General features: G+C 42.8%; 1 protein-coding gene across 2 annotated transcripts in view; it reads right to left on the bottom strand.

Annotated features, from left to right (window-relative positions):
• Nucleotides 1–1605: 1605 nt before the first annotated feature.
• Nucleotides 1606–24727, bottom strand: part of LOC135056329 (cGMP-dependent protein kinase 2-like) — a 423162-nt gene continuing 400040 nt past the window's right edge. For both annotated transcript variants that reach the window (XM_063961323.1, XM_063961324.1), the window contains 3 exons: nucleotides 16869–16931; nucleotides 4657–4723; nucleotides 1606–2981 (listed from right to left, as the gene is read on the bottom strand). In XM_063961323.1, the coding sequence (XP_063817393.1) occupies nucleotides 2886–2981; nucleotides 4657–4723; nucleotides 16869–16931 (226 nt within the window). In that variant the 3' untranslated portion in view covers nucleotides 1606–2885. The remainder of the gene's footprint in view (nucleotides 2982–4656; nucleotides 4724–16868; nucleotides 16932–24727) is intronic.

Genomic DNA, 24727 nt, shown 5'->3' with positions numbered 1-24727 from the left:
ATTATTCTAATAATTTTTATAGTCAAAACTCTGAAGTAAAAAGTCTATGGCAGGTGAGACCATGTCTACCTTTCCACACATCTCTGATCAAAACTCACCAAATGTTCAGCAGTATATACTGCTGCACCTGTGTATAATGCCCACATGAACCCTTTGGCTCATATATTTTGCGTAAATCTGGCTCTGGTACAAGCCAGCGCCTCCTCAGCCATTTACCTTACCACACACCCCTGGTGAATACACACTGGATGATGCGAACTATATATCGTCCGATCCGCAGGACTTCTACCCTGCGACCCGAGTTGACCCTCTCACACAGGAGAAGAACTCGGGTTGATCTGCAAATTACTCGGTCCAAATGCTTGACCCGGCAATTTGGTTTTCTGTGTGACACACTGCTGTACCGGGCTGGGACAACAACAACAAAAAAACCTGTACTGCAAATGCTGGGTAAAAGCCAGGACATTCCCCTGAAAGTGGTATAACCGTTACATAAACCGAGAGGAATACAGGTCACTCTTTTCCAGCTGCTGTCACTAGCCCAATGATCTGATTGTCTAATTAACTGATGTTTATCTGTTTAAAGGCCAGTACACTACACACTAGAGAGATGTGTGGTGAGCGATCTGTCACAGACCGCTCAGCACACTTCTCTCCCCCGATCAACACAGCACGATGCGTGCTGAGCGAGGGGTGGGGGTGCGCATGCAGGCCAATCTAGCACCGGCGATAGCGATGCACTACCCTATCGCTGGGGGGGGGCATACACACAATCTGACAATCTAGTCAGATTGCTTAGATTTTAAGCACGGATCTCTCATGTGTACCCCCCTTAAGTTTGAATACAACAATGTGCTCAGTCCACCGTAAAGGATGTGTATTCAATACAAAATTTAGTAAACCCTGGCAAAGTTTGCCAGTGAATTGTAACTGTATACTGTACATATGCTTGATAGCTATGGGGGAAGTGGTAATCTGTGAAAATACAGGACCCACTGAGAAACCAGAGATTTCTCTGCAATATTCCTGTTGCTAAATAGGAGAAAGCAGTGATAAATAATCCCTTTCACTGGTAAAAATAAAAAAAGCTAAAGAAAGAGTTTATACTGTTTCATAAATAGAGCCTTTCATTTTAGTAGAGGCATTACAAAGGGGGCTGCACCTGGGTGTGAAGCCACGACCCCATAGTAATGGCAGTGGGGGACTTCACATGAGGCCACGCCCATTCCCACAATGTCACTCATTTTGTGGCATGCACGGGGGGGAGGCTATTTGGCCACTCCAGGTCCAGGATCCTCTTATATTAACAGTGACTTGACTTGTGCCAATAGGGAAGACCTCATGCTGCAGGTTTCTCAAAAAATATACTAATCAGTTCAAGTTGTTATTGCAAGGACTGGTTATATTATATATCATATGGTGTGTTCCAGCAGCAGATAAATGCTATGTGTGCCATTTTTTCTAAATTAAAAAGTGAATATTCTAGTCCTATTATTGCAGCAGGATCAGCACTAAGTTAAAACAATACCTTTCTTCAGGAACTAACTCAGAAGCCTTTTTTTCTTAATAATATTACTAGTATAGTAGAAAATAATGGACTGCACATCGGCTGAAGATTTTTAGTTAAATGGACGCAAAATAAGAGCACTACACAGTGTGATAAATAGATGTAGATTAGCAATTAAACAGAGTTTTTTTCTATTATCCTTCAAAGGCTTGGAAAGCAAAAATAAAATCATACTATAACACTGTGTGATAAGTAGGAAAAGTGAGTGCAATTGTAATTTTGCATTGAAATATAACATTCTAGAAATTGTAAACACGCCTATGATTTTAGGAACAGAATCTGACAGCAAAACATTCTATCCTATGCAGCCATAACTCCTTCTCTCAGCCCTTAAACTAAAAGAACATTTTCCTCATATCCAGTGAAGTAGACCAAGTACTTTAGTACGTCAGTGTGAAATATTATGAAAAATGGGTCACTCAGGGGCAGATTTATTAAACCTGGTGAAGTGATAAATTACACGGTGTTAAAGTACCAGCCAATCAGCTCCTAACTTCCATGTCACAGGCTGGGTTTGAAAAATGACAGTGAGGAGCCGACTGGCTGGTCCTTTATCACCTTCCAATTTATCACTTCACCGAGCTTAATAAATCTGCCCCTCAGTGCTTAGGCCACAAGTCTACAGATCTAAATTAACTCGCTTCACTTTATGTGCACTGCCTTGATATCTCACAGAACTAACAAGAAGTGTCATAGTCACATGATATTTCAACTATTCACTGGCACAAAAAGCCTCTGCTAGAACACTATGAGGCAAAATCTCCTGTATTTTTGCACTTCTCAACAATGTATGGTAATAGATCACTCTATGTGAACAGAAAACACTTAACTAGCAGAGGCAACCTAATGAAATAATCTTCTTTTAAATGGTATAAATACCTCACATACAATCAGAAAGGTCATGGTCATTCTTAATAATAGAGGAAACAAAGTTAAAGCAGAAAAGAAAAAAAACTATTAAGCACTGCTTAATTTATCCAAGTTTGTTCCTACAAGTGCAAAGAAAAGCACTCCTGAGAAAGTGTTTACACAACCTAACAAAATGGCTGCCATTATGATGCATTTGCTTCTTTAAAAACATCCTGGAACAGCCTTTTCAAAAGGGGGAAGCAGAGACTGTGTTTACTCCTCTGGCACGATTTTCACAATAAGTATATTATGCTTCCTCCAGTATTTTGTGAGCTGGAAAAAAAAAATATTTTCCATACTTGGGTCCTTGGAGTTGCCTATACATGATAGCTGAAGCAGCAGTGCTGTAAATGTTCTGTGATCCCAAAATTGGTGTAACAAATCCACTGAAAAATAAGGTCATTTTTCTTCAGAAGTTTTTGTCCCATCCTGATAGCTCATCTGGTGGGTCTTCAGCTTCTGGGAGAAAACTGTCAAAATAGCTGTGATCTGTGATTCCCTTTATCTAGATAAAAAAAAGAAATACATAATGATCCTACTATATTAGTTATAAAGCATAAATATGACATTGATATGGGAAGTTATTTAAAAAATAAAAACAAACTATGATTTTGCCGTTACAGGTACTGAGTGCTTAGAGATACACTATGATTCTTAAATATACATACATAAATACCTTAGATGCATATCAAAAGAGAATATAAAGAAATGTTGGTGGGATCACAACGTATCAATCTTCCTGTTGTATTCCTAGTGTATAGACCGCAGGTTCCCAAACTCATGCCCAGATTTATCAAGCCTTGGAGAGTGATAAAGTACCAACCAACCAGCTCCTGTCATTTTTCAAACACAGCCTGTACCATGACAGTTAGTAGCTGATTGGCTGGTACTTTATCACTGTGCAATTTATCACTCTCAAAGGCATTGGCGTATTTACAATGGGTGCACACCCTGCACCCATTTTTAAATACTCATCTACACCGGCAGCAGCATCGCTCAGCAAATCTCCGGTAAATGGCATGGCGGACATTTTTCCAGAGACTTGCGCATGCGCAGTAAGGAAGTCTCTGGGAAAATGGCTGCCTCGCCATTTTCCCAGAGATCTGCACACTAGACTCTGGGACAGCGCTAGGGTCCCCTAGTGACTTTAGTGCCCAGAGTCTACAGCACTGCCGGCTAGAGAGAAGGGGGCCCAGACGGAGTGTGCACAAGGGCCTCCTCCTCTCTAGAAGCGCCCCTGCTCCAAGGCTTGATAAATGGGCCCCTCAGTCCAGGTTTTAAGGATATCCATGCTAGAGTGCAAGTGACTTAATTAGTACTTCAGTCAATTTGATTTAACCATCTTTACTCTACAATGGAAATCCTTTAAACCTGAACTGCCAGGGTGCCTTGAGGTCTGCGTTTGGGAACCTCTGGTATAGACTCTTGTGGAACAATGACAGGGTAGTCAATGACAGGGTAATCATCTGCACCCATCTTTAAACAGGATGCATCTCTGCGGTATACTGTGCAATATACTGTATAAAACAGAGGTGCAACTCATGCAAATTGACTTTGATACAACTCGGGCTCTCAGACATGAAATAACATAGAGCCGTGTTAAGCTCTCTATATTCAGCTCACAATAATACACAAAGTGAATACAAATGCTTTGAATGAGTAGTGATCTAGGGGGAAATCACATTTTTGTGGTTAATTTTGAAATGACAAAAAAATTACTATATATTCATGGGAGTGTTGCGTTTCAACCAAAGCAAATGCAACACAATGGGGGAATTAAATTTGTTGCTTGCCCGATCACATGGTGTGATTCAAATGTGAAAAGTGCCTTTTGGGCGCCCAAATGGGTCACTTTACACTCATTTCTGCTCGCTAGCATCGGGCTGTGAGCAGATATGTCAGTGTCAGCGGCCGTTCACACCCGAACAGAGCAACAATTGAATTGTTCCATCTGGGGGCGCCATCTACTGTCCACTGACATGAATAACAATTGAATTCCCCCAATGTCACAACAATTATCTTTATGGCAGTTAGAGAAGAAATATATATATTTTTTTAAATGTGTTAAAGTTTTGATTTATTCACAAAGTAGCATATCATTTTTCAAATGTATTAACTCTGTAATTATTGAAAGCAAGTGGTTCTCATATAAAAAAAAATTTAGGGTGTAAATGACCCACCTCTCTTTTCAGTGGAGAGAGCAATTTGCGATTACGCAGTCCTTCCCAGTTAAAGCCTTGGAACCACCTGTAAATTATAAGATATTATTATTACTATATACAATATGTAATATTATGGTAATTTACAAAGAACATATATTAAATATTATTCCTTAGACAGCATTAGATAAGGCCTTTGCTCCACTGGTACCCAGGTCTCATACATGTCCATCCACACATTCCAATTGCCCACTCTCAAAAGCATTTGAGAATTGAGGAGTTGAGTAAAGGTGGTAGAGTTTAATTATTAGACCTTATTATATAAGTATATTGTTTAATACTATATGTTCTGGTCAGGCATATATCATTGTGCAGCCATTTCAGGTGCATTGGTTTGCAATGGCAGAAAAATAAGTGGACCATCATACCACCATAGTTGGTTAGTTTAATTTTCAGCCGCTCATTCAGCCTTAAAATTGTAGGTGGTACAGTATATGCAGGGCTGTAGAAAGTGGAGCTGGGCCCAGGTACTATGGGGTGTGTGGCCTAATCAGAGGGGACGTACCCTACCGGAGGCACCTTGCAGATCGGGAAGGGGGGGGGGGGGCATCATCATCTAACCTTGCTTGCTCTGCAAAACTGGTCCCTCTTCCTTGGCCGGTGCTAACCCGGTGATATTCAAGAGGATGGCACTAGAGAGCAAAGACTCCTGGCACGGTGCCAGAGTCTTTTGCTTTCACTGTGCGGCGCACTCTTTCCCGAAGATGGCACTAGGAAGATGGCACTGTGGGGGAGGAGGAACCCACTTCCCAGAGCAAGGTAAATAAACTCAGGAGGTGAAGGGCCCGCTGAGCCCCTCCAACAAGCCCAGGCCTGGGTATTTACTACCCGCCCCCTATTTCCCCTCTCAACGCTAGTGAGTATATGTGCTCAATACATTTTTCTGGTACAAGTAAGATTATAGTCACACAGCTCACACTTAAAAATTCTCTGCATGTGTTCAGTTACTTCAGTTCTTAAGATTGTTGCCCTTTTGCACAAGCAGAGAAAACGTGAACTACAGTATTGCAGTATGTATGCAGACCTTCACTCAGTTTAAAACATTAGATGCTGGATGTATTAAAGTAATAAATGTAGTCAATATACAGTTTTTGGAGGTTTGGCTGCATTTTTCATATGCACCAAGCTCCAGAATGCAATACATATTGGCGTTTGACCTGGCAGGCAACACTATCTACAGATGGTGTTGCCTAATAGGAGCCTATGGGCATCTTATCGCAAAGTTCACTGAGTAAGATCCAATCAGATCCCACCCAGTATCCCCTGTGGCACTTGCATCAGCTGATGCATATGCAGCTAGGACTCCAGGGTCATAAACCCGGGAGTCCTGTCAATGCAAAGGACAGCTCTCACTGGGAGAGCTGTCCTTTGCAGTTTTATTCAAGCATGTGTTATTGCTGAATGCCGCCATGCTTGCGCTGAGTGGTGGGATACATCATATGCAAAATGTGAAGCTTGATGCATTCCACCCTAGGTGGTATATGTGCTCAATAAATGGCTATAGTTCAAGCAAAATCACGGTCATACAACCAGGGTTGGACTGGTCCACAGGGATTCAGGGGAATCCCAACCGTGGGCCCTAATGCATTGCCATTATTAATCTGGTACATTATCATGCATGCAGTAGCAGTATTTACTACATTTATCAAGGTGCCCAGACCATGCCCTCTCTAACAAGAGCGTCAGAACATTTTTTGGATTGAGGGGCCAAGATAAAATCTCACTTTTAATGACCCTTAGCAGAGTCGCTTTGGTGCTTGTGAGGAGTCCACAAGAAGTCCTGGGACAGAGCCACTGCAGAGGAGGCAGCGGGGCTACTAGAGCGGAGGAGGCAGCACCACGGAGGAGGCCAGGAGTCTGACAACTGGAGATGGAGGTAGCCGGTAAGATAGGAGGAGGTGGTACCATGGCACAGTGACTGCACCATGGGAGAGGTGAGTCCAGCCGCCGGAACCATCGGGAAGATGAAGAGGCTGTGCATTATATGAATAGGCTCCCACTACATGGCACCTGCATTGCTGATGCGGAGAGGTGTGAAGTGCTGCAGTGGTATATCACCTGACCGCTCCTCTAGTATCGGCGTCTCTCTCATGTTTGGGGGGGGCAAGCTACCCCTTTGAACCCCCATTCCGACAATTCTGCTGTCTAATGGTTAGCTAAACCTCTGTGTCAACACCCCCTCTGGATACTGGCCATACCCCTAAACAAGGGCCATTATCACTGCCTTTCCAGGTGGAACTTCATGCCTCAGTCCTACACTGCATACCACTAACACTTACAAAATCTGACTTGCCTGTTTCTCTACATGTGTTTAGTTACTGCAGGGTTCAGTGTTCTTAAAGCCTGGTACACACTAGCCGATGTGTGCACTCGGTAATATTGGCTGCGGCAGGGACCCGCCACACACTTGCCGATGCCGGTGGGGAGGGAGTGACGGGGGGGAGCGGGGGATGCAGCATGGCTCTCGTTAAGATGAGGGAGGGGGTCATTAACGATGCACGGGAGCATGCATCGTTAACGATGTTGAGTGTACAGACTAGACGAGATAGTAAAAGATATTGCTCAGATTGGATCTTCTGAGTGACAGCTTTTACATTCTCGTCTAGTGTGTATAGGGTTTAAGACTGGTGCTATTACGCACAGGAAGAGAAAAATGTGAACTAATGCACACTAAAAGGTAGATTTACTAAAGCTTCTAAAAATGTAAAGTGGAGTTGTTGCCCACAGCAATTAATCAGATTTTAGCTATCATTCTTGATTGGATTCTAGAAAATGAAAGACAAAATCTGATTGATTGATTGATTGATTGATTGTTTTCTTGCTATGGGCATCACCTGCAAATGTCTGTTTTAGAAACTTTAGTAAATCTACCCCCAATTGCAGTATTTATGCACAATCAAATGTGTATACCGTGAGAACCCATGACATCATCAAGCTACTTCACCTGTCAATTCATTCAGAACTGTCAATTCAAACAGAAGGGAAATATCAACACACCAACACTACCACAAAAGGACTGCTTTAATGCCTCAAAAGTATGTAATTCATCTTATGCATATTATCTGTTTTTAAAAACCTATGAAAAGGCATCCCCAATCTGCTCACTACAGTTCTCTCTTAGGCAAACTTATGTATGTTTCTTGATGTAATGATTTCTTGTAAATGTCATTGCATGTGTGGGGAAGTTGCTCGGTGAAACATTTTATTATTGCATACTGACTGGTGTTTACCTCCTTTGAACATTTACCATTGTGGTCAGGTGTACTATATCTTTATATTTAGTAAGGTGTAGTCATGGTGTAAAGGACAGAGTATGATTACCGATTAGTAAAAGAAAACAAATACTGAGCAACATCCCCAAACAGGTAATTTCAACTTTAAACTTGTCATTTATTTTGTACGCTCTGGACATGGCTACTAATAGCAAATGCACAGACAAAATTCTTAAAGCTATGTGTGCAAATGCTAGGAGCTTAGGAGACAAAATTCCAGAGCTAATTGCGATAATGACAAGGGATAACCTGGATTTTTTGGCAATTACAGAGTCTTGGTGCAATGAGAATCATGACTGGGACTTAGCTATACCAGGATACAATTTATTTAGGAAAGATAGAATAGGAAGAATAGGAGGATGGGTAGCAATGTATGTGAAAAAAAGCATAAATGCTACTTTAATACAAAATATTGAAGCCAAAACTGAGGCCCTTTGGGTCACCATAGAAACTGGGAAGAAGGACATTATTCGCATTGGGGTGATCTATAGACCACCAGGCCAGGGGCAGGATTTGGACAGGAACCTATTGTTGGACATCTCTAAAATGGCTTTTAAGGGAGAAGTCATAATCATGGGAGACTTTAATTTACCTGATGTAAATTGGGAGGGGTCTTTTGCAAGTTCAGCTACAAGTGGCAAATTTTTACATTCCTTACAGGGAGCATCTCTCAAGCAATTGGTGAGGGAGCCCACTCGCAAAGACTCAATATTAGATCTAATTCTTACAAATGGTGATAGGATATTTGATATATATGTGGGTGAGCACCTGGGATCCAGTGATCATCAAGCAGTATGGTTTAGTATAAAGACAGGATCCAACTCCTGTCACACAAAAACAAAGGTGTTGGATTTTAGAAATGCTGACTTTGCAAAAATGGGGAGATGTTTAAGTGATTCATTGGCAGACTGGAGGAACTTGGAAGGAGTGCAGGAGAGGTGGAAAAAACTGAAAAGTGCAATGCTAAGTGCAACAGACCTTTGTATCAAAATGGTTAGGAAAAGCACCAGGAAAAGGAAGCCAGTGTGGTTCACAAAAGAAGTATCAACTAGTGTGAAAGCAAAAAAGATGGCTTTTAGAAAATACAAACAGACTCAAAATAATAACGACAAAGAGGTGTATCTGGACAGACGGAAGGATGCTAAGAAAGTGATCAGACGTGCAAAGGCAGAAGCTGAGGAGAAAATGGCCCAGTCAGTAGATAAAGGGGGCAAAACTTTTTTTTAAGTATATAAGTGAAAGGAGAAAATCAAATGGAGGAATAATAAGACTTAAGACAGAGAGTGGGCATTTGGTGGAGGGAGACAAGGCAATAGCAGATCACCTAAATAATTATTTTTGCTCAGTATTTACTACAGAAGAAGGGATGGGGCCACAGTTAAGTTGCAAGGACATTCATAAAAATAAGGTAGATGAAAATACATTTACAGAGGAGAAGGTCCTAACAGAATTTTCAAAACTAAAAGTGGATAAATCAATGGGACCAGATGGGATACACTCAAAGAGCTAAAAGATGTGCTGGTTACACCTTTAACAGAATTATTTAACCAGTCACTTAAATACAGGTGCTATTCCAGAGGACTGGAAAAGAGCAAATGTAGTTCCACTGCACAAAAGTGGAAGCAAGGAAGAAGCAAGTAACTACAGACCAGTAAGCCTTACATCAGTAGTAGGGAAAGTAATGGAAAAACTATTAAAAGAAAGAGTAGTGGAATATCTTAAATCAAACAACTTACAGGATCCAAAACAGCATGGATTTACTGGTGGGAGATCATGCCAAACAAATCTTATTGACTTTTTTGACTCTGTGATGAAAATAATAGATCAAGGGGGAGCTGTAGATGTAGCATATCTAGACTTTAGTAAGGCATTTGACACTGTCCCACATCGCAGACTGCTAAATAAACTTGAAAGCCTGGGGGTGGATTATAAATCAGTTAAATGGATAAGAACCTGGTTGCAGGATAGGAAACATACAGTCGTAGTTAATGGAGTGCAATCTATGGAGGGAAATGTTACCAGTGGAGTACCCCAGGGATCTGTACTTGGTCCAGTTCTCTTTAATATCTTTGTTGGCGACATTGCAGATGGTATTGAAGGGAAGATATGCCTTTTTGCAGATGATACAAAGATATGCAACAGGGTAGACACACCGGGAGGGGTCAAACAAATGATTAATGACCTAGGTAGGCTTGAGAAATGGTCAAGAACGTGGCAACTACAGTTTAATGCTAAAAAATGCAAAATCATGCACTTGGGTCTCAAAAACCCAAAGGCTAAGTATAGTATCAAGGGTACTATAATGGAAACTACTGAGGAGGAAAGAGATTTAGGAGTCACTATTTCAAGTGACTTGAAGGCAGGAAAGCAATGCAACAAAGCAATGAGAAAGGCAAGTCAGATGCTTGGTTGCATAGGGAGAGGAATCAGTAGCAGGAAAAAAGAAGTGATAATGCCACTGTATAGGTCATTGGTACGGCCCCATCTGGAATACTGTGTCCAGTTCTGGAGACCCTATCTCCAGAAGAATATAAATACATTAGAGAGTGTACAAAGAAGGGCAACTAAAATGGTGCATGGCCTACATCACAAAACTTACCCGGAAAGGCTAAAAGATCTTAACATGCAGAGTTTGGAGGAGAGAAGGGAAAGGGGGAACATGATAGAAACTTTCAAATATATCAAGGGTCTTAACAAAGTTCAGGAGGGAAACATTCTTCACAGGAAAAGAAGTATTAGAACTCGAGGGCATACATTGAGACTGGAGGGGGGGAGGTTCAGGGGAAATTTAAGGAAAAATTACTTCACAGAAAGGGTAGTGGATAAGTGGAATAGCCTCCCATCAGAGGTGGTAGAGGCTAAGACTGTAGGGCAATTTAAACATGCTTGGGACAGGCATATGAATATCCTTACAAATAATTAAGGTTAAAAAAGGGTTGAGATTGCCTAAAGGATAAAATAAAAAAGGGGCAGACTAGATGGGCCAAGTGGTTCTTATCTGCCGTCAAATTCTATGTTTCTATGTTTCTATGTAACTTCTAAGATAATCTTGCAGTTTTATTATTGAAAATAAACACTATAATCATCATAGATGTATTATTAACAACATTCTACTGCAGCTCCCACCCCCTCTGTGTAGCCACACTCACCCCCACATACCTACTTTCTCACTGATACTGGCATGTGCAGGAGATCACAATTTGGCACAGTGTCAGAGTCTTTGCTTTCACTGTGTGGCACAGTCTTTCCAAAGATATCACTGGAAAGATGAAGCCACAGCCAGCGGCATATTAAGAGAGGAGCGGGCCGTGTGCAATCTCCGTCCAGTCCCCCTCCTCTCTAGCAAGCAGCGGCAGTGACAGTCATTAGGTGGTGTGCAGGTCTGTGGGAAAATGGCGCATCACTAGGCCCTGCCCCTGTTACATCAAAATGCCGTGATTTGCGGCAAGGGGAATGGCTAAATGATGCAATTTTGTGTCATTTAGCCCCACTCCCTACGCAAGCACTGCGATTCCCCACATTATCACCCACATCCTGCCCACTTTGACACTTTTTCGTGGGTGCAGGGGACGGTCTACCCCAAAAATCATGAGTCTCCAGCAACTTGAAGGAGAGTAGGCAAGTATGAGATGTCCTAAGCCTTGGAGATTGATAAATTGAAGAGAGATAAATAGTACTAGCCAATCTGCTCATAGCGGTAATGATGCAGGCTAAGGGGTTTATTTTCCAAGCCCTGGAGAGAGATAAAGTGGATGGAGATAAGGTCCCAGCCAATCAGCTCTGAACTGACATGTCACAGGCTGTTATAAAAATGACAGCTAGGAACTAACTGGCTAATACTTTATGAGCCAGATGCATCTTCGCTTGGAAAGTGATAAAATAGAGAGTGAAAAAGTATCAGCCAATCAGCTCCTAACTGCCATTTTTCAAACACAGCCTGTGACATGGCAGTTAGGATCTGATTGGCTGGTACTTTTTCACTCTCCATTTTATCACTTTCCATGCGGTGATGCATCTGACCTTATGGGGGTCATTCCGAGTTGATCGCTAGCAACTTTTTGCTGTGCTGCGATCAGATAGTCGCCGCCTATGGGGGAGTATATTTTCACTTTGCAAGTGTGTGAACGCTTTTGCAGCCGACGGCACAAAAAAGTTTTTTGCAGTTTCTGAGTAGCTCTGGACTTACTCAGTCGCTGCGATCACTTCAGCCTGTCCGGTCCCGGAATTGACGCCAGACACCCGCCCTGCAAACGTTTGGACATGCCTGCGTTTTTCCAAACACTCCCAGAAAATGGTCAGTTGACACCCATAAACGCCTTCTTCCTGTCAATCTCCTTGCGATCGGCTGTGCAAATGGATTCTTCATTAAATCCATCGCCCAGCACAGATCCTCTTTGTACCAGTACGATGCGCCTGCGCATTGCGGTGTATACGCATGCGCAGTTTTGCAGAGTTTTAACCTGATCGCAGCGCTGCAAAAAGTCAACTCGGAATGACCCCCTCTGTCTCTCCAAGGCTTAGTACTTCTGCCTCTAAATTTTTGGAAGAACCCAGAAGAGGGCCACCACCGGTGCTGTGAGTGCAGAGTATGTGGTGCAGGGCCTTGTGCACTGCACATGCTGCACCAATTACTCCTATGACCATAATGCAACAAGACTGGATATCAAACATACAAGGGAGTCACTAGGCCCCGCTCACAATCATACTATATAGTAAATTAGTGTACTGCCTACTACTATAAATAGTCATTCAGCCCACAACTCTACTGTGTGTAGGTAGCCATTTTGTGCTCTTTAATAGTGCTGTAAGATTGTATATTGTGAATCTAACAATTTAATTCCTTGCTACCTGTCAGGAGACAAGAATACATCCAATTATTTGGCTGGTAGAAATGGGAAAACTGCATAGATTATTTAGGTTTGTGAATCGAGGAAAGTTTATTAAAGTGGATTCCTTACAAAACTCATTTACTTGATTTATGTCAGGTAAGACCACAGTGGCAGCATCAGCAGGTTCAATGCTTCTATGTTACAGGGACCAATTATAGCACATTTCATTACCTGCCTAACACTTCACACAAGAAACTGTTCTAGTTTAAGAAAAGACTGTAATTACCAGAAGTGGGTTTTCTTTCAGTTTATATTTATTTACGATATATACTTTTCTTTCTGCTAATCATAAGCTTTAGAGGTACAGTATACCAATGCATACAAAGCCTTTTTATCATGAATGTGTTGCTTTTACTTACGTATAATCTGAGATTCATGAAGCAAAGCTGCAACTTTCTTTAATTTGTTTTTCCTCCCCGAAGCCCTACTCACGTCAGTTAAATCAACTGAGGTAGGCCCTATGCCAAGGATGGCTGTACTTCGGGAAATGCAGTTACTACCATCTGCTAGATCTCTTCTCACAGTCTATTAACCTAGAGAATTACAAGTGTGAGTAAAGGTGCATACACAAGGTGCGATTTTCCTTGCGATAAGGACTATATAGTCCATATCGCAGGAAAATATAGTGCATATTGCACCATGTGTATACAGCTTGTGATGCCGATACGCAGTCCCGCGGGATCGGCATCGTAAGAAAAAATAGACTGTGCAGGCAGCCCAACATTGACTATATTGGTGGTGCCGGGCTCCAGCCACATTGCATAGTCAATGTCGGACATTTCCTGCATCGTACTGATTGTACGCACCTTAAGACTGGATATAAGTTGTTTAAGGAAACTCACTGGGTGACCAAGGTCAATGGATACCGTACACATTTTTACAGTGTGACCATAATGCAGTAACAATGTATCTGCTAAAATAATAAAACATACAGACCAATCAAAAACAATGTATCACAAATCCCTCATGAGTTACTCAATAAAAGGAGCTTAGACCCAAAGGTTGCTGAGAATTGAAAGTCTTGACTCCTCCTACTTAATGACTCTTCACCTGCAACCTGACCTACTATCCTTTACATATGACAGACTTTTTATTTTTATGCTCTCTCCCAGGTGGTATCAGGACTATAGGTCGACATACATTAGGTCAGCAGGTGCAAAAGGTCGACAAGGTCAAAATGTGAAAAGTTCAAATGGTCGACATACAATGGTCGACAAATATATGGTCAACATGTTTTGTTTTTTTGGGGGGTCATGTTTTTTCATCTTTTGCTTCATTGACTATCCATGTCACAAATAATAACCTTTAGAAACCGTACACCATATGGTTGACAAGTACCAAAGGTCGACATAGTGAAAAGTTTGACAGTGCTTAAGGTTGACAGCATCAAAAGGTCGACGTGACAACAGTCGACACACATATATTCTACACATTTTTTTGGGGGGTACATGTTTTTTAACTATTGCTTCATTGACTATCCATGTCACAAACAGTAACCTTTAGTAATCTTGTGGTGAGCAAAGGGGAGTGCGTGGTGGTCACAGATGAGAACATAATCTAAATGTACCCCCCCATTAAAGGGTGTCGACCATTTGTGTGTTAACCATTGTCATGTCGACCCTTTGTCCCTGTCAACTTTTTCCATTGTCTACTTTTTCCATCGTTTACCTGTTACATGTCTATTTTTTGACCATGTTGACCATTTGCATGTCGACCAATTGGTTTCAACCTAATGACTGTTAACCATTTTACTGTCGATCTACTGACCCATAACTCTCCCAGGCAAGGTGAGACAGAGGGATAGTTTTTTCTTACACATTCATACTGTAGTGCACAAAATGACTTTTACCCAAGCTGCAGTGGCGTGTTAGCAATAGGTGCATTATGTACAGTGCACACGGGCCCCTGAGCCAGAGGATCCCTGTGCCGCCCACCCTGCACCCACTATTTTCCACTGCAGTGTTACCGCTGGCCTGCCTGAAGCCTGTAGAGAAGATGGACACAGACACACACTCCTTGCCTTAAGACTTAGAGCCTTATTCAGCATGGAACGCAGAAGCAGCACTGCACGTGCGCACACAGTGAGATGCAATGAAAGGCAGAGGCGTTCTCGCGCCATTTTAGGAGAGCGGTCCAGACAGTGTAGGCATGTGCGGACCACTTCTGGACATCACACGCAGCCACTGCCATTGCGGGTTGCTGCCTGCCTTCGCCATAGTGCTATGCGCTCATATGTTTGCGAGGGGGGTCAGGACCCAGCATGCGGGGCAGACCTGCCCTGCGCAGGGCGTCCCCCCATGTCAGAGTAAAGAGTTGCAGGTGTGCATTTTTTCGCACATCTACAACTCATACGGAATTAGGCCCTTAGTTAAAACCACAACCACATTGGGGCAACATTGCAGTTCCAACCCCATACTGCAACGCAACTCTTCTGTCCTCCTGCTCTGAGCTGTGTCATCATCTAGCCATGCCAGCCGAAGCCTGTCACCCTAGAGCTATCGCTAATGACGTTTGTCCAATAGCTGAACAAAATGTATATGAATCATTCACTAGCATCCCAAACCCACCCATTTTCCAACTTAGGGCCTAATTCAGATCTGGACGCAGCCGCATGGTAGCTCACAACGACCGCATCCAGGTGGTCTGTGGCCGCAGTGTGCATGTGCGATCTTACACACTGTGGATGCGGCCGCAGTGTAATTGACCGTGGCGGCCATCAGGGGGCATCGTCGCGGCATGGGAGGACGAGGCTTCCCGAACGGGGGCGGGCCAGAACCCTATTCAGGGCAGCTGCATGATGTCACACGCAGCAGCTCTGAAAATAAAAATGGCATCAGGCCGCCTGACAGAGCAGCCATGTTGCGCTGCCAGGGGTCAACCTTAGTTCCAATGCGTCCGCAATCTAATTGCATACGCATTGGGAGGTGGCCTCACACATGCTGGGCAGCCTTGCCCTGTGCTGGGCAGTTCCCAGCATGTAAGGAGATGAACGGAGATCTGGCTGCGTATGCAGCGATCTGCGTTCATCTCTGAATAACCCCCTTAGAGTTCTGCTGGCAAGGGGTTGTGAACTGAAAACCTGGCTACCTTTAGGTGGAGCAGCACCTGATATGAAAATAGGAGCCTGACAAAACTTTTACTGTTTGAACTACACTGACTCACAGAACATCACAGATGCATGAAAACCTGACCTGCCCATGAAGGATGCTTAAATAAGATAAGCAACAATAATATTCCTATTCACACTAAAGGTGGGAGGGAGGGGCGCACTGGTGATCCTTGCACATAGGCCTACTAATTTCTTAAAATGCTGCTATGAAGATTACATGTTTTCTTTTATTTTCATCAGGAAATAAATATTGAATAAAAAATTCACCCCTATGTGTTAAGGTCGAGAGAAATTCTATTTACCGGATATGGGCCCTCATTCCGAGTTGTTCGCTCGCTAGCTGCTTTTAGCAGCATTGCACACGCTAGGCCGCCGCCCTCTGGGAGTGTATCTTAGCTTAACAGAATAGCGAACGAAAGATTAGCAGAACTGCTACTAAATAATTCCCTGCAGTTTCAGAGTAGCTCCAGACCTACTCCTAGATTGCGATCACTGCAGACTGTTTGGTTCCTGGTTTGACGTCACAAACACGCCCTGCGTTCGGCCAGCCACTCCCCCGTTTCTCCAGCCACTCCTGCGTTTTAGCCTGACACGCCTGCGTTTTTTAGCACACTCCCGGAAAACGCTCAGTTACCTCCCAATCACTCACCGATCAGCAGTGCGACTGTAAAGCGCCGCACGAACACCAGCAAAACTGCTAAGTTTTGTGTCAAATAACTTAGCGCATGCGCGCTGCGTACCATGCGCATGCGCATTTTCCACCTAATCGCTGCGTTGCGAAAAACGGCAACGAGCGAACAACTCTGAATGACCACCATAGTCTACACACAGAAAAGATTTCAGTCCATTGGTTGGTGCAAATATTTCTAGACTTAAGAGCGGACAATATAAACGTATACTTACTTATGTTTTCTAACATCACTGATGCCATTTTTGCGATTTCCAAGTCTTTCTGCTGGATTAATCCTAGAAATATGAGAACACAAACATTAGACAGTGCATACAGTTGCCATGCTGATAGTAAATTAGTCCAAAGTGAATATACTGATCAATTAATTATTTTACATTAAGCCCCTATTAACAACAAACAAAGGATCTTAATATATATATGTGTATTACATTACCTATACTGTCTTAAATAATGCTTTTGGGCACAGTCTTTACATAATTATGTATACATTTACAGATACAATTCCCACCTAGGAATACATGATATGGAGGTGGAAGGATTAATTGACACAACGGCACTAGCCAAGCATTCACTGACATGTGACCATGCCATGTGAGTCCGTCCTCTGGGGGTAATTCCAAGTTGATCACAGCAGGAATTTTGTTAGCAGTTGCGCAAAACCATGGCCCTCATTCCGAGTTGTTCGCTCGGTATTTTTCATCGCATCGCAGTGAGAATTCTCTTAGTGCGCATGCGTAATGTTCGCACTGCGCATGCGTCAAGTAACTTTACTAAGAAGAAAGTAATTTTACTCACGGCTTTTTCGTCGCTCCGGAGAACGCATTGTGATTGACAGGAAATGGGTGTTACTGGGCGGATGTACGGCGTTTTAGGGGCGTGTGGCAGGAAACGCTACCGTTTCCGGAAAAAACGCAGGCGTGTCTGGAGAAACGGTGGGAGTGCTTGGGCGAACGCTGGGTGTGTTTATGACGTCAGCCGGGACCGAAAAGCACTGAATTGATCGCACAGGCAGAGTAAGTCTGGAGTTACTCAGAAACTGCTAACTCGGTTTTGATCGCAATATTGCGAATACATCGGTCGCACATTTAAGATGTTTAGATTCACTCCCAGTAGGCGGCGGCTTAGCGTGTGTAACTCTGCTATAATCGCCTTGCGAGCGAACAACTCGGAATGAGGGCCCATGTGCACTGCAGGGGGGGCAGATATAACATGTGCAGAGAGAGTTAGATTTGGGTGTGGTGTGTTCAATCTGCAATCTAATTTGCAGTGTTAAAATAAAGCAGCCAGTATTTACCCTGCACAGAAATAAAATAACCCACCCAAATCTAACTCTTTCTGCACATGTTATATCTGCCTCCCCTGCAGTGCACATGGTTTTGCCCAACTGCTAAAAAATTTCCTGCTGCGATCAACTTGGAATTACCCCCTCTGCCTGTTACTGAGGACATCCATTCTGCACATGTGCAGAGCCGGATTTACCTCTGCTGCTCTGGCACCATGGCAGTGATTTAGTGGCTTGTGACCCCTGACATCACTGCTGAAGTCTCATGCAATCAGTGGGATGTAGCCACTTAAGTGTTTAAGAGGAATATAGTGATACTAAACTGACATACAGAAAAATAAACAATAAAGTTTAATAAAAGTGAAGAACTGTGCTTGCATACTATTTAACATAATTTGCTGCATGGAGTAAGGCTAGAAGGTTTAGACAAATTCACATTTGCAAACCATTTTCTTCATAACCCACATACTCGCTGCTCTGTGACCTCACTGGAAGGTCTGTCTGGTACTGTATGCCAAGCCATATTACCAGCAATTTATTCCACTCTTGCCAACAGTTTTTTTTATTATTTAAAAATATATATTTATTGCGTTTTTCGACTTCAAACATAGAACATACGTAATGTGTCGGGGAAACGTACAGTTTCCATAATGAAATAAAAGAAGACAACATGCAGTTTGAGTATATAACAACAAACAGATACATATCCATTGAAAGACATGAGTATTAATATGAAATTAGGTACCTACATAAAAATAGGTAAAGAACCCATATCAATAATCTGCATATGTATAATTCTTCCTGTACTGATTTACCAACACAAGTACCCATACAAAATTACAAAGTGAAAAAGGTAAGAAAGTTTGGGAAGAACAATAAGTAGAGGGGGGGGGGGGGGGGGGAGCATAGTGTGTCTCTATATATAAAACATAGTTTACTCAGACCATAAGTCACAGTGAAAATACAAAGAATCCAGTATGTCTGTTATTAATACAACTATATAGGCTCATGAGGCTGTCCGCCTAAGTGCCAAAAGATATATAATTAAGAGTCACACATACCGTTAGAGATAGTAGAACTAGAAAAAGAGTTAATTATCTGGCTTTGTATAGGAGGAGATTTAGTATATATATATATATATATATATATATATATATATATATAGGGGCCCCATTTCTTGAAAAAATTCTCAACCTCATGAGGAGAACTAGCTGAAGCATCATATTTATCATACGACATAGTCCTTGACAATAAATCCGCCACCTCCACCAAACTCTGTGTATGTCTAGTTATCCGTGAATTGAGGATCACTTTTTTTGCTACCCTGACCAGGATCGTCAGAAAAGGGATTATCGATTTTTGCGGTAAGGTAATGTTCCATACATCAAAGTTGGCAAATAACAGTGCAATAGGGCTAAGAACAACCCCTAAGGAAAAATATGTAATAATGTAGTTAATTATTTTGTTGCAAATTTTTTTTAATGTGACCACAGGACCATAAATTGTGATAAAGGTTGGCCGAAAAGTATCCACATTTCAGACACTACCCCGACTCGTCCTGGACGAAATGGCGCCTTTGACTCTGAGATACATATGCCCTGTATAACGTCTTTATATGTACCTCCTGAAGAGTGGAGGACTGCGCAGTGCGAAGAGTCCTCTCATAATATTTAAAAAGTGTGTCATCACTTTGCAACAAAGTTATATCTACACCCTAAGCATCTTTTGCTTTTTGCAAAACTTTTGAGTAGTAAGAGGTTTCAAAAGTAACAGGTACAGTATACATGTAACTACCTTTAAGAAATTCGGAAAAAATAGGAAACAATGGATCTATGGTGAGGGCAGGAGAGGTCATGGGGGAGAGGGAATGTACATAGTGAAATAGCTACATAATAGAGAAAAAGTAAGAATCAGGGAGGTCATATTTTTCCTGTAGATCTTTAAATGAAAACAGATTCCCCCCCCCCTCAGCCCCCGGATCAAATATCTGAGCTATAGCTTTCAAACCCTTCAATCTGAGGCGTTGAAAAATAGGGTTCTCCATCCCTGAAGTGAACATCGGGTTTCCCCAAAGAGACTTGCCCACAGTTTTATTATGGCTTCCAAAAACATAACCACTCCAAACTGAAGCATAGCAGTAATAGGACATTAATTCCACTAAATGTGATATAATTTTCTGCTCATATACATATGAAACATGATTTGGGTATGTTGATTTCTAGGAAAGATACCTCACTATAGGTTAATCAACTACAGGTACACCACCGATTTTCCGGCATCCTCGGTTCCAGTGCCGTGCCGGATTATCGATTTTGCCGGATTAACAGTGGAAACTAATTTTGCACCTTCAGAACATTTCTAAACCAATACATAATAAAAATATATGCTACAGTATAATATGCGGTACTTGCTGTGACCTTGGACGCCATAACAGCCCCACTGTTGCTTGCTGTGTCACCTGCAGTGCCCTCAGAAGCTGTACTCACTGACACTTGTGCACGCTGTGTCTTCCGTCCATGTGCGGTACTTGCTGTGACCTTGGACGCCATAACAGCCCCATTGATGCTTGCTGTGTCACCTGCAGTGCCCTCAGAAGCTGTACTCACTGACACTTGTGCACGCTGTGTCTTCCGCCTATGTGCGGTACTTGCTGTGACCTTGGACGCAATAACAGCCCCACTGATGCTTGCTGTGTCACCTGCAGTGTCCGTGGAAGCTGTACCCACTGACACTTGCGCGTATTGCGTGTTACGTCCATGCGCAGAAAATGTTCCGGATTAAAGGATGTCCCTAACCCCCTTTAATCCGGACAAATCAAAATTGTCCGGATTAAAAGAGGTTCCGGATTATCGGTAGCCGGAAAATCGGTGGTGTACCTGTACTATATTTTTCAATAAAGTAAACTAAAACTTGAAATCCACCCAGATGGTTGTTTTTGTTCCAAGGAATCTAGCAAATCTTTTAGGGTCTTTGGAACTCTTAACTGGATAAAACTGAGTAAACAATTATAGTAGTGAGAGCAGGCATCTGGTGCATATATGTGTTCTAAGTAGTTCTTAGTCATATATGCTGTACTAGGTTATGAATACAATAGGTTTTTTAATGTGTTTTTTATATATGATATTTGCATACTAATACCATTTTCTCAAATTTCGCTCGCACTTCTCTTTTTTTCACGGGCTTGCCATGTTGATTTTCCTTTTCCATAAAGATACTGTATATCTTGCCCATTAAAAGAAATTTGCAGAGATGAATTAAATTTTTACTCTCAGCATGTTTTAACACATTTACAATATTTAAAAATTGTATTTAAACTACTGTTGTTTTTTATGATCTAAATAGTTGTATATGGAACAGTAAAATAATCTTTTAAAATGCATCATTTTAGAGCAATAATCTTCATGAGTTTCTGCAAGATTCTAGTCTACATGCAATACATTATTTATGACAAGTTAGTCATTATGTTTGACCCTATATGGGTTATGTTCTATCCATCAGTGTACTTACCTTATATTTTTATAATGAGAAAAACAAGTATATTGTTTAAATGTTTGAGTATATAACATTAATATATGAACTTGATCCTTATGTGTAGAGTAGTGATGTCACTTCTATAAATAAAATGTATAAATGACAGCAGATAAGAACAACATGGCCCATCTAGTCTGCCCCTTTTTTATCCTTTAGGCAAATCTCAACCATTTTTGATCATTAGTTGTTTGTAAGGATAATTATGGGGTATATGCAATTGCGGTCGAATACTGGCTGGAATTCGACCGTTTTTGGATTCGACACAATTCGACAGTCGAATCCCGGCCGCCAGGACCCGAATTCGACATATTCAATAAAAAACGGATTCGACAGTCCCGCTGTCGAAAAATGGATCAATTGACGATAGTGTGCGTCCTGGATTCGACTTCATGGACGGCACAAAAGTGTTCAAAAAACCCTGAAAACAATTGCGTGGGGTCCCCCCTCCTAAGCATAACCAGCCTCGGGCTCTTGGTTGCAAAAATACGGGAAGAAAATGACAGGGGATCCCCCGTATTTTAACAACCAGCACCGGGCTCTGTGTCCGGTCCTGGTGCCAAAAATATGGGGGACAAAAGGCATAGGGGTCCCCCGTATTTTTAACACCAGCATCGGGCTCCACTAGCTAGAGAGATAATTCCACAGCCGGGGGACACTTTTATACCGGTCCCTGCGGCCGTGGCATTAAATCCCCAAATAGTCACCCCTGGCCGGGGTACCCTGGAGGAGGGTCCCCCCCCTCCAGCCACCCAAGGGCCAGGGGTGAAGCCCGAGGCTTTCCCCCCATCCAAGGGCGGCGGATGGGAGGCTGATAGCCAAGTGTCCAAAAAAAGAATATTGTTTTTTGTAGCAGAACTACAAGTCCCAGCAAGCCTCCCCCGCAAGCTGGTACTTAAAGAACCACAAGTACCAGCATGCGGGGGAAAACGGGCCCGCTGGTACCTGTAGTTCTACTGCAAAAAAAATACCCAAATAAAAACAGTACACACACACTGTGATAGTACAACTTTATTACATACATGCACACCGACACACACATACTTACCTATGTTGACACGAGGCTCAGTCCTCTTCTCCACGTAGAATCCATGGGTTACCTGTAAATAAAATTATACTCACAACACTCCAGTGTAGATCGGTCCTCTTCAGAGTTTGTAATTCACGTACTTGGCAAAATAATAAAACGCAAAACACGATCCAGGCACTGAAAGGGGTCCCATGTTTACACATGGGACCCCTTTCCCCGACTGCTGGGACCCCCGTGACTGCTGTCAAAGAGGGTACCTTCAGCCAATCAGGGAGCGCCACGTCGTGGCACTCTCCTGATTGGCTGTGCGCGTCTGAGCTGTCAGACGGCGCACTCGAGATACAATGTATCACATAGGCGCTCCATTGTATCCAATGGTGGGAACTTTGCGGTCAACGGTTGACCTCGAGGTTACTCACGGTCAACCGCTGACCGCAAAGTTCCCACCATTGAATATAATGGAGCGCCTATGCGCCGCCTGAACGCTCAGACGCGCACAGCCAATCAGGAGAGTGCCACGACGTGGCGCTCCCTGATTGGCTGAAGGGACCCTCTTTGACAGCAGTCACGGAGGGTCCCGGCAGTCGGGGAAAGGGATCCCATGTGTAAACATGGGACCCCTTTCAGTGCGTGAATCGTGTTTTGCGTTTTATTATTTTGCCAAGTACGTGGATTACAAACTCTGAAGAGGACCGATCTACACTGGAGTGTTGTGAGTATAATTTTATTTAGAGGTAACCCGTGTATTCTACGTGGAGAAGGGGACCGAGCCTCGTGTCAACATAGGTAAGTATGTGTGTGTCGGTGTGCATGTATGTAATAAAGTTGTACTATCACGGTGTGTGTGTACTGTTTTTTTGGGTATTTTTTTTGCAGTAGAACTAGAGGTACCAGTGGGCCCATTTCCCCCCGCATGCTGGTACTTGTGGTTCTCCAAGTACCAGCTTGCGGGGAGGCTTGCTGGGACTTGTAGTTCTGCTACAAAAAACAATATTCTTTTTTTTGAGACTTGGCTATCAGCCTCCCAGCCGCCGCCCTTGGATGGGGGGGGACAGCCTCGGGCTTCACCCCTGGCCCTTGGGTGGCTGGAGGGGGGGACCCCTTGATTTAAGGGGTCCCCACTCCTCCAGGGTACCCCGGCCAGGGGTGACTAGTTGGGGATTTAATGCCACGGCCGCAGGGACCGGTATAAAAGTGTCCCCCGGCTGTGGCATTATCTCTCTAGCTAGTGGAGCCCGGTGCTGGTGTTAAAAATACGGGGGACCCCTACGTGTTTTGTCCCCCATATTTTTGGCACCAGGACCGGACGCAGAGCCTGGTGCTGGTTGTTAAAATACGGGGGATCCCATGTCATTTTTTCACCTGTATTTTTACAACCAGGACCGGCTCAAAGAGCCCGAGGCTGGTTCTGCTTAGGAGGGGGGACCCCACACATTTTTTTCCAGGATTTTTAACCCATTCCCACCCCTTCCCACTAAAAAATATGCTCTGATGTCTCCATATTATTTTAGTCAGTAAAAAAATAATAATATTCTTTAAAAAAATATATTAAATAATACTTGTGGCTCCTAAATAGACAAACCAAGTAGATAATCCCTTCTAATATAAATAGATATGCCATTAGCAATAAAAAAAAACACAAGATCACGCCAGCAAAATGAGGCGGACTGAAATTGTCGAAAAGCACTGTTGTCGAATCGATATTCTTCAATTGAATATACTTTTGTCGAAAAGCCGCATTTTTACCATTGCAGACATGTCGAATTTTAGAAATGTCGAATTTCAAAAAGCCGAATCTGAAACGGCAGGTTTTTTGACAAAAATACTGGATTGCATTGTCGAATCCAATTCGACAGGTTTTTTTTGTCTAAAATGCCCCATTTTTCGACATTTGCGGCAATTTGACCGCAATTGCATATGACCCTATATGTCTATTCCAAGCATGTTTAAATCGCTCTGCTGTCTTCGCCTCTACCACCTATGATGGGAGGCTATTCCACTTATCCACTACCCTTTCTGTGTAGTAATGTTTCCTTAAATTTCCTCTGAACCTACATATTTGTGCTAAATGTGACTAGGATTACGACCTGTGTACACAATGTATTAGGGCACTGCCTACAGAAGATTCTTTGCTAAGTAATCTTCAGCTGTACCAACTGTATATGACTTGCTGCATGTATGGTTTATGGCGCTTGGCTGTTCCTGACCTCTGCACATTACTGTCTGCCTTA

This window comes from Pseudophryne corroboree, chromosome 3 (assembly GCF_028390025.1).
Source record: "Pseudophryne corroboree isolate aPseCor3 chromosome 3, aPseCor3.hap2, whole genome shotgun sequence".
Lineage (NCBI taxonomy): Eukaryota > Metazoa > Chordata > Amphibia > Anura > Myobatrachidae > Pseudophryne > Pseudophryne corroboree.
Note: the sequence above shows the minus strand (reverse complement) of the source record. Positions and strands in the feature narration are given on the sequence as shown.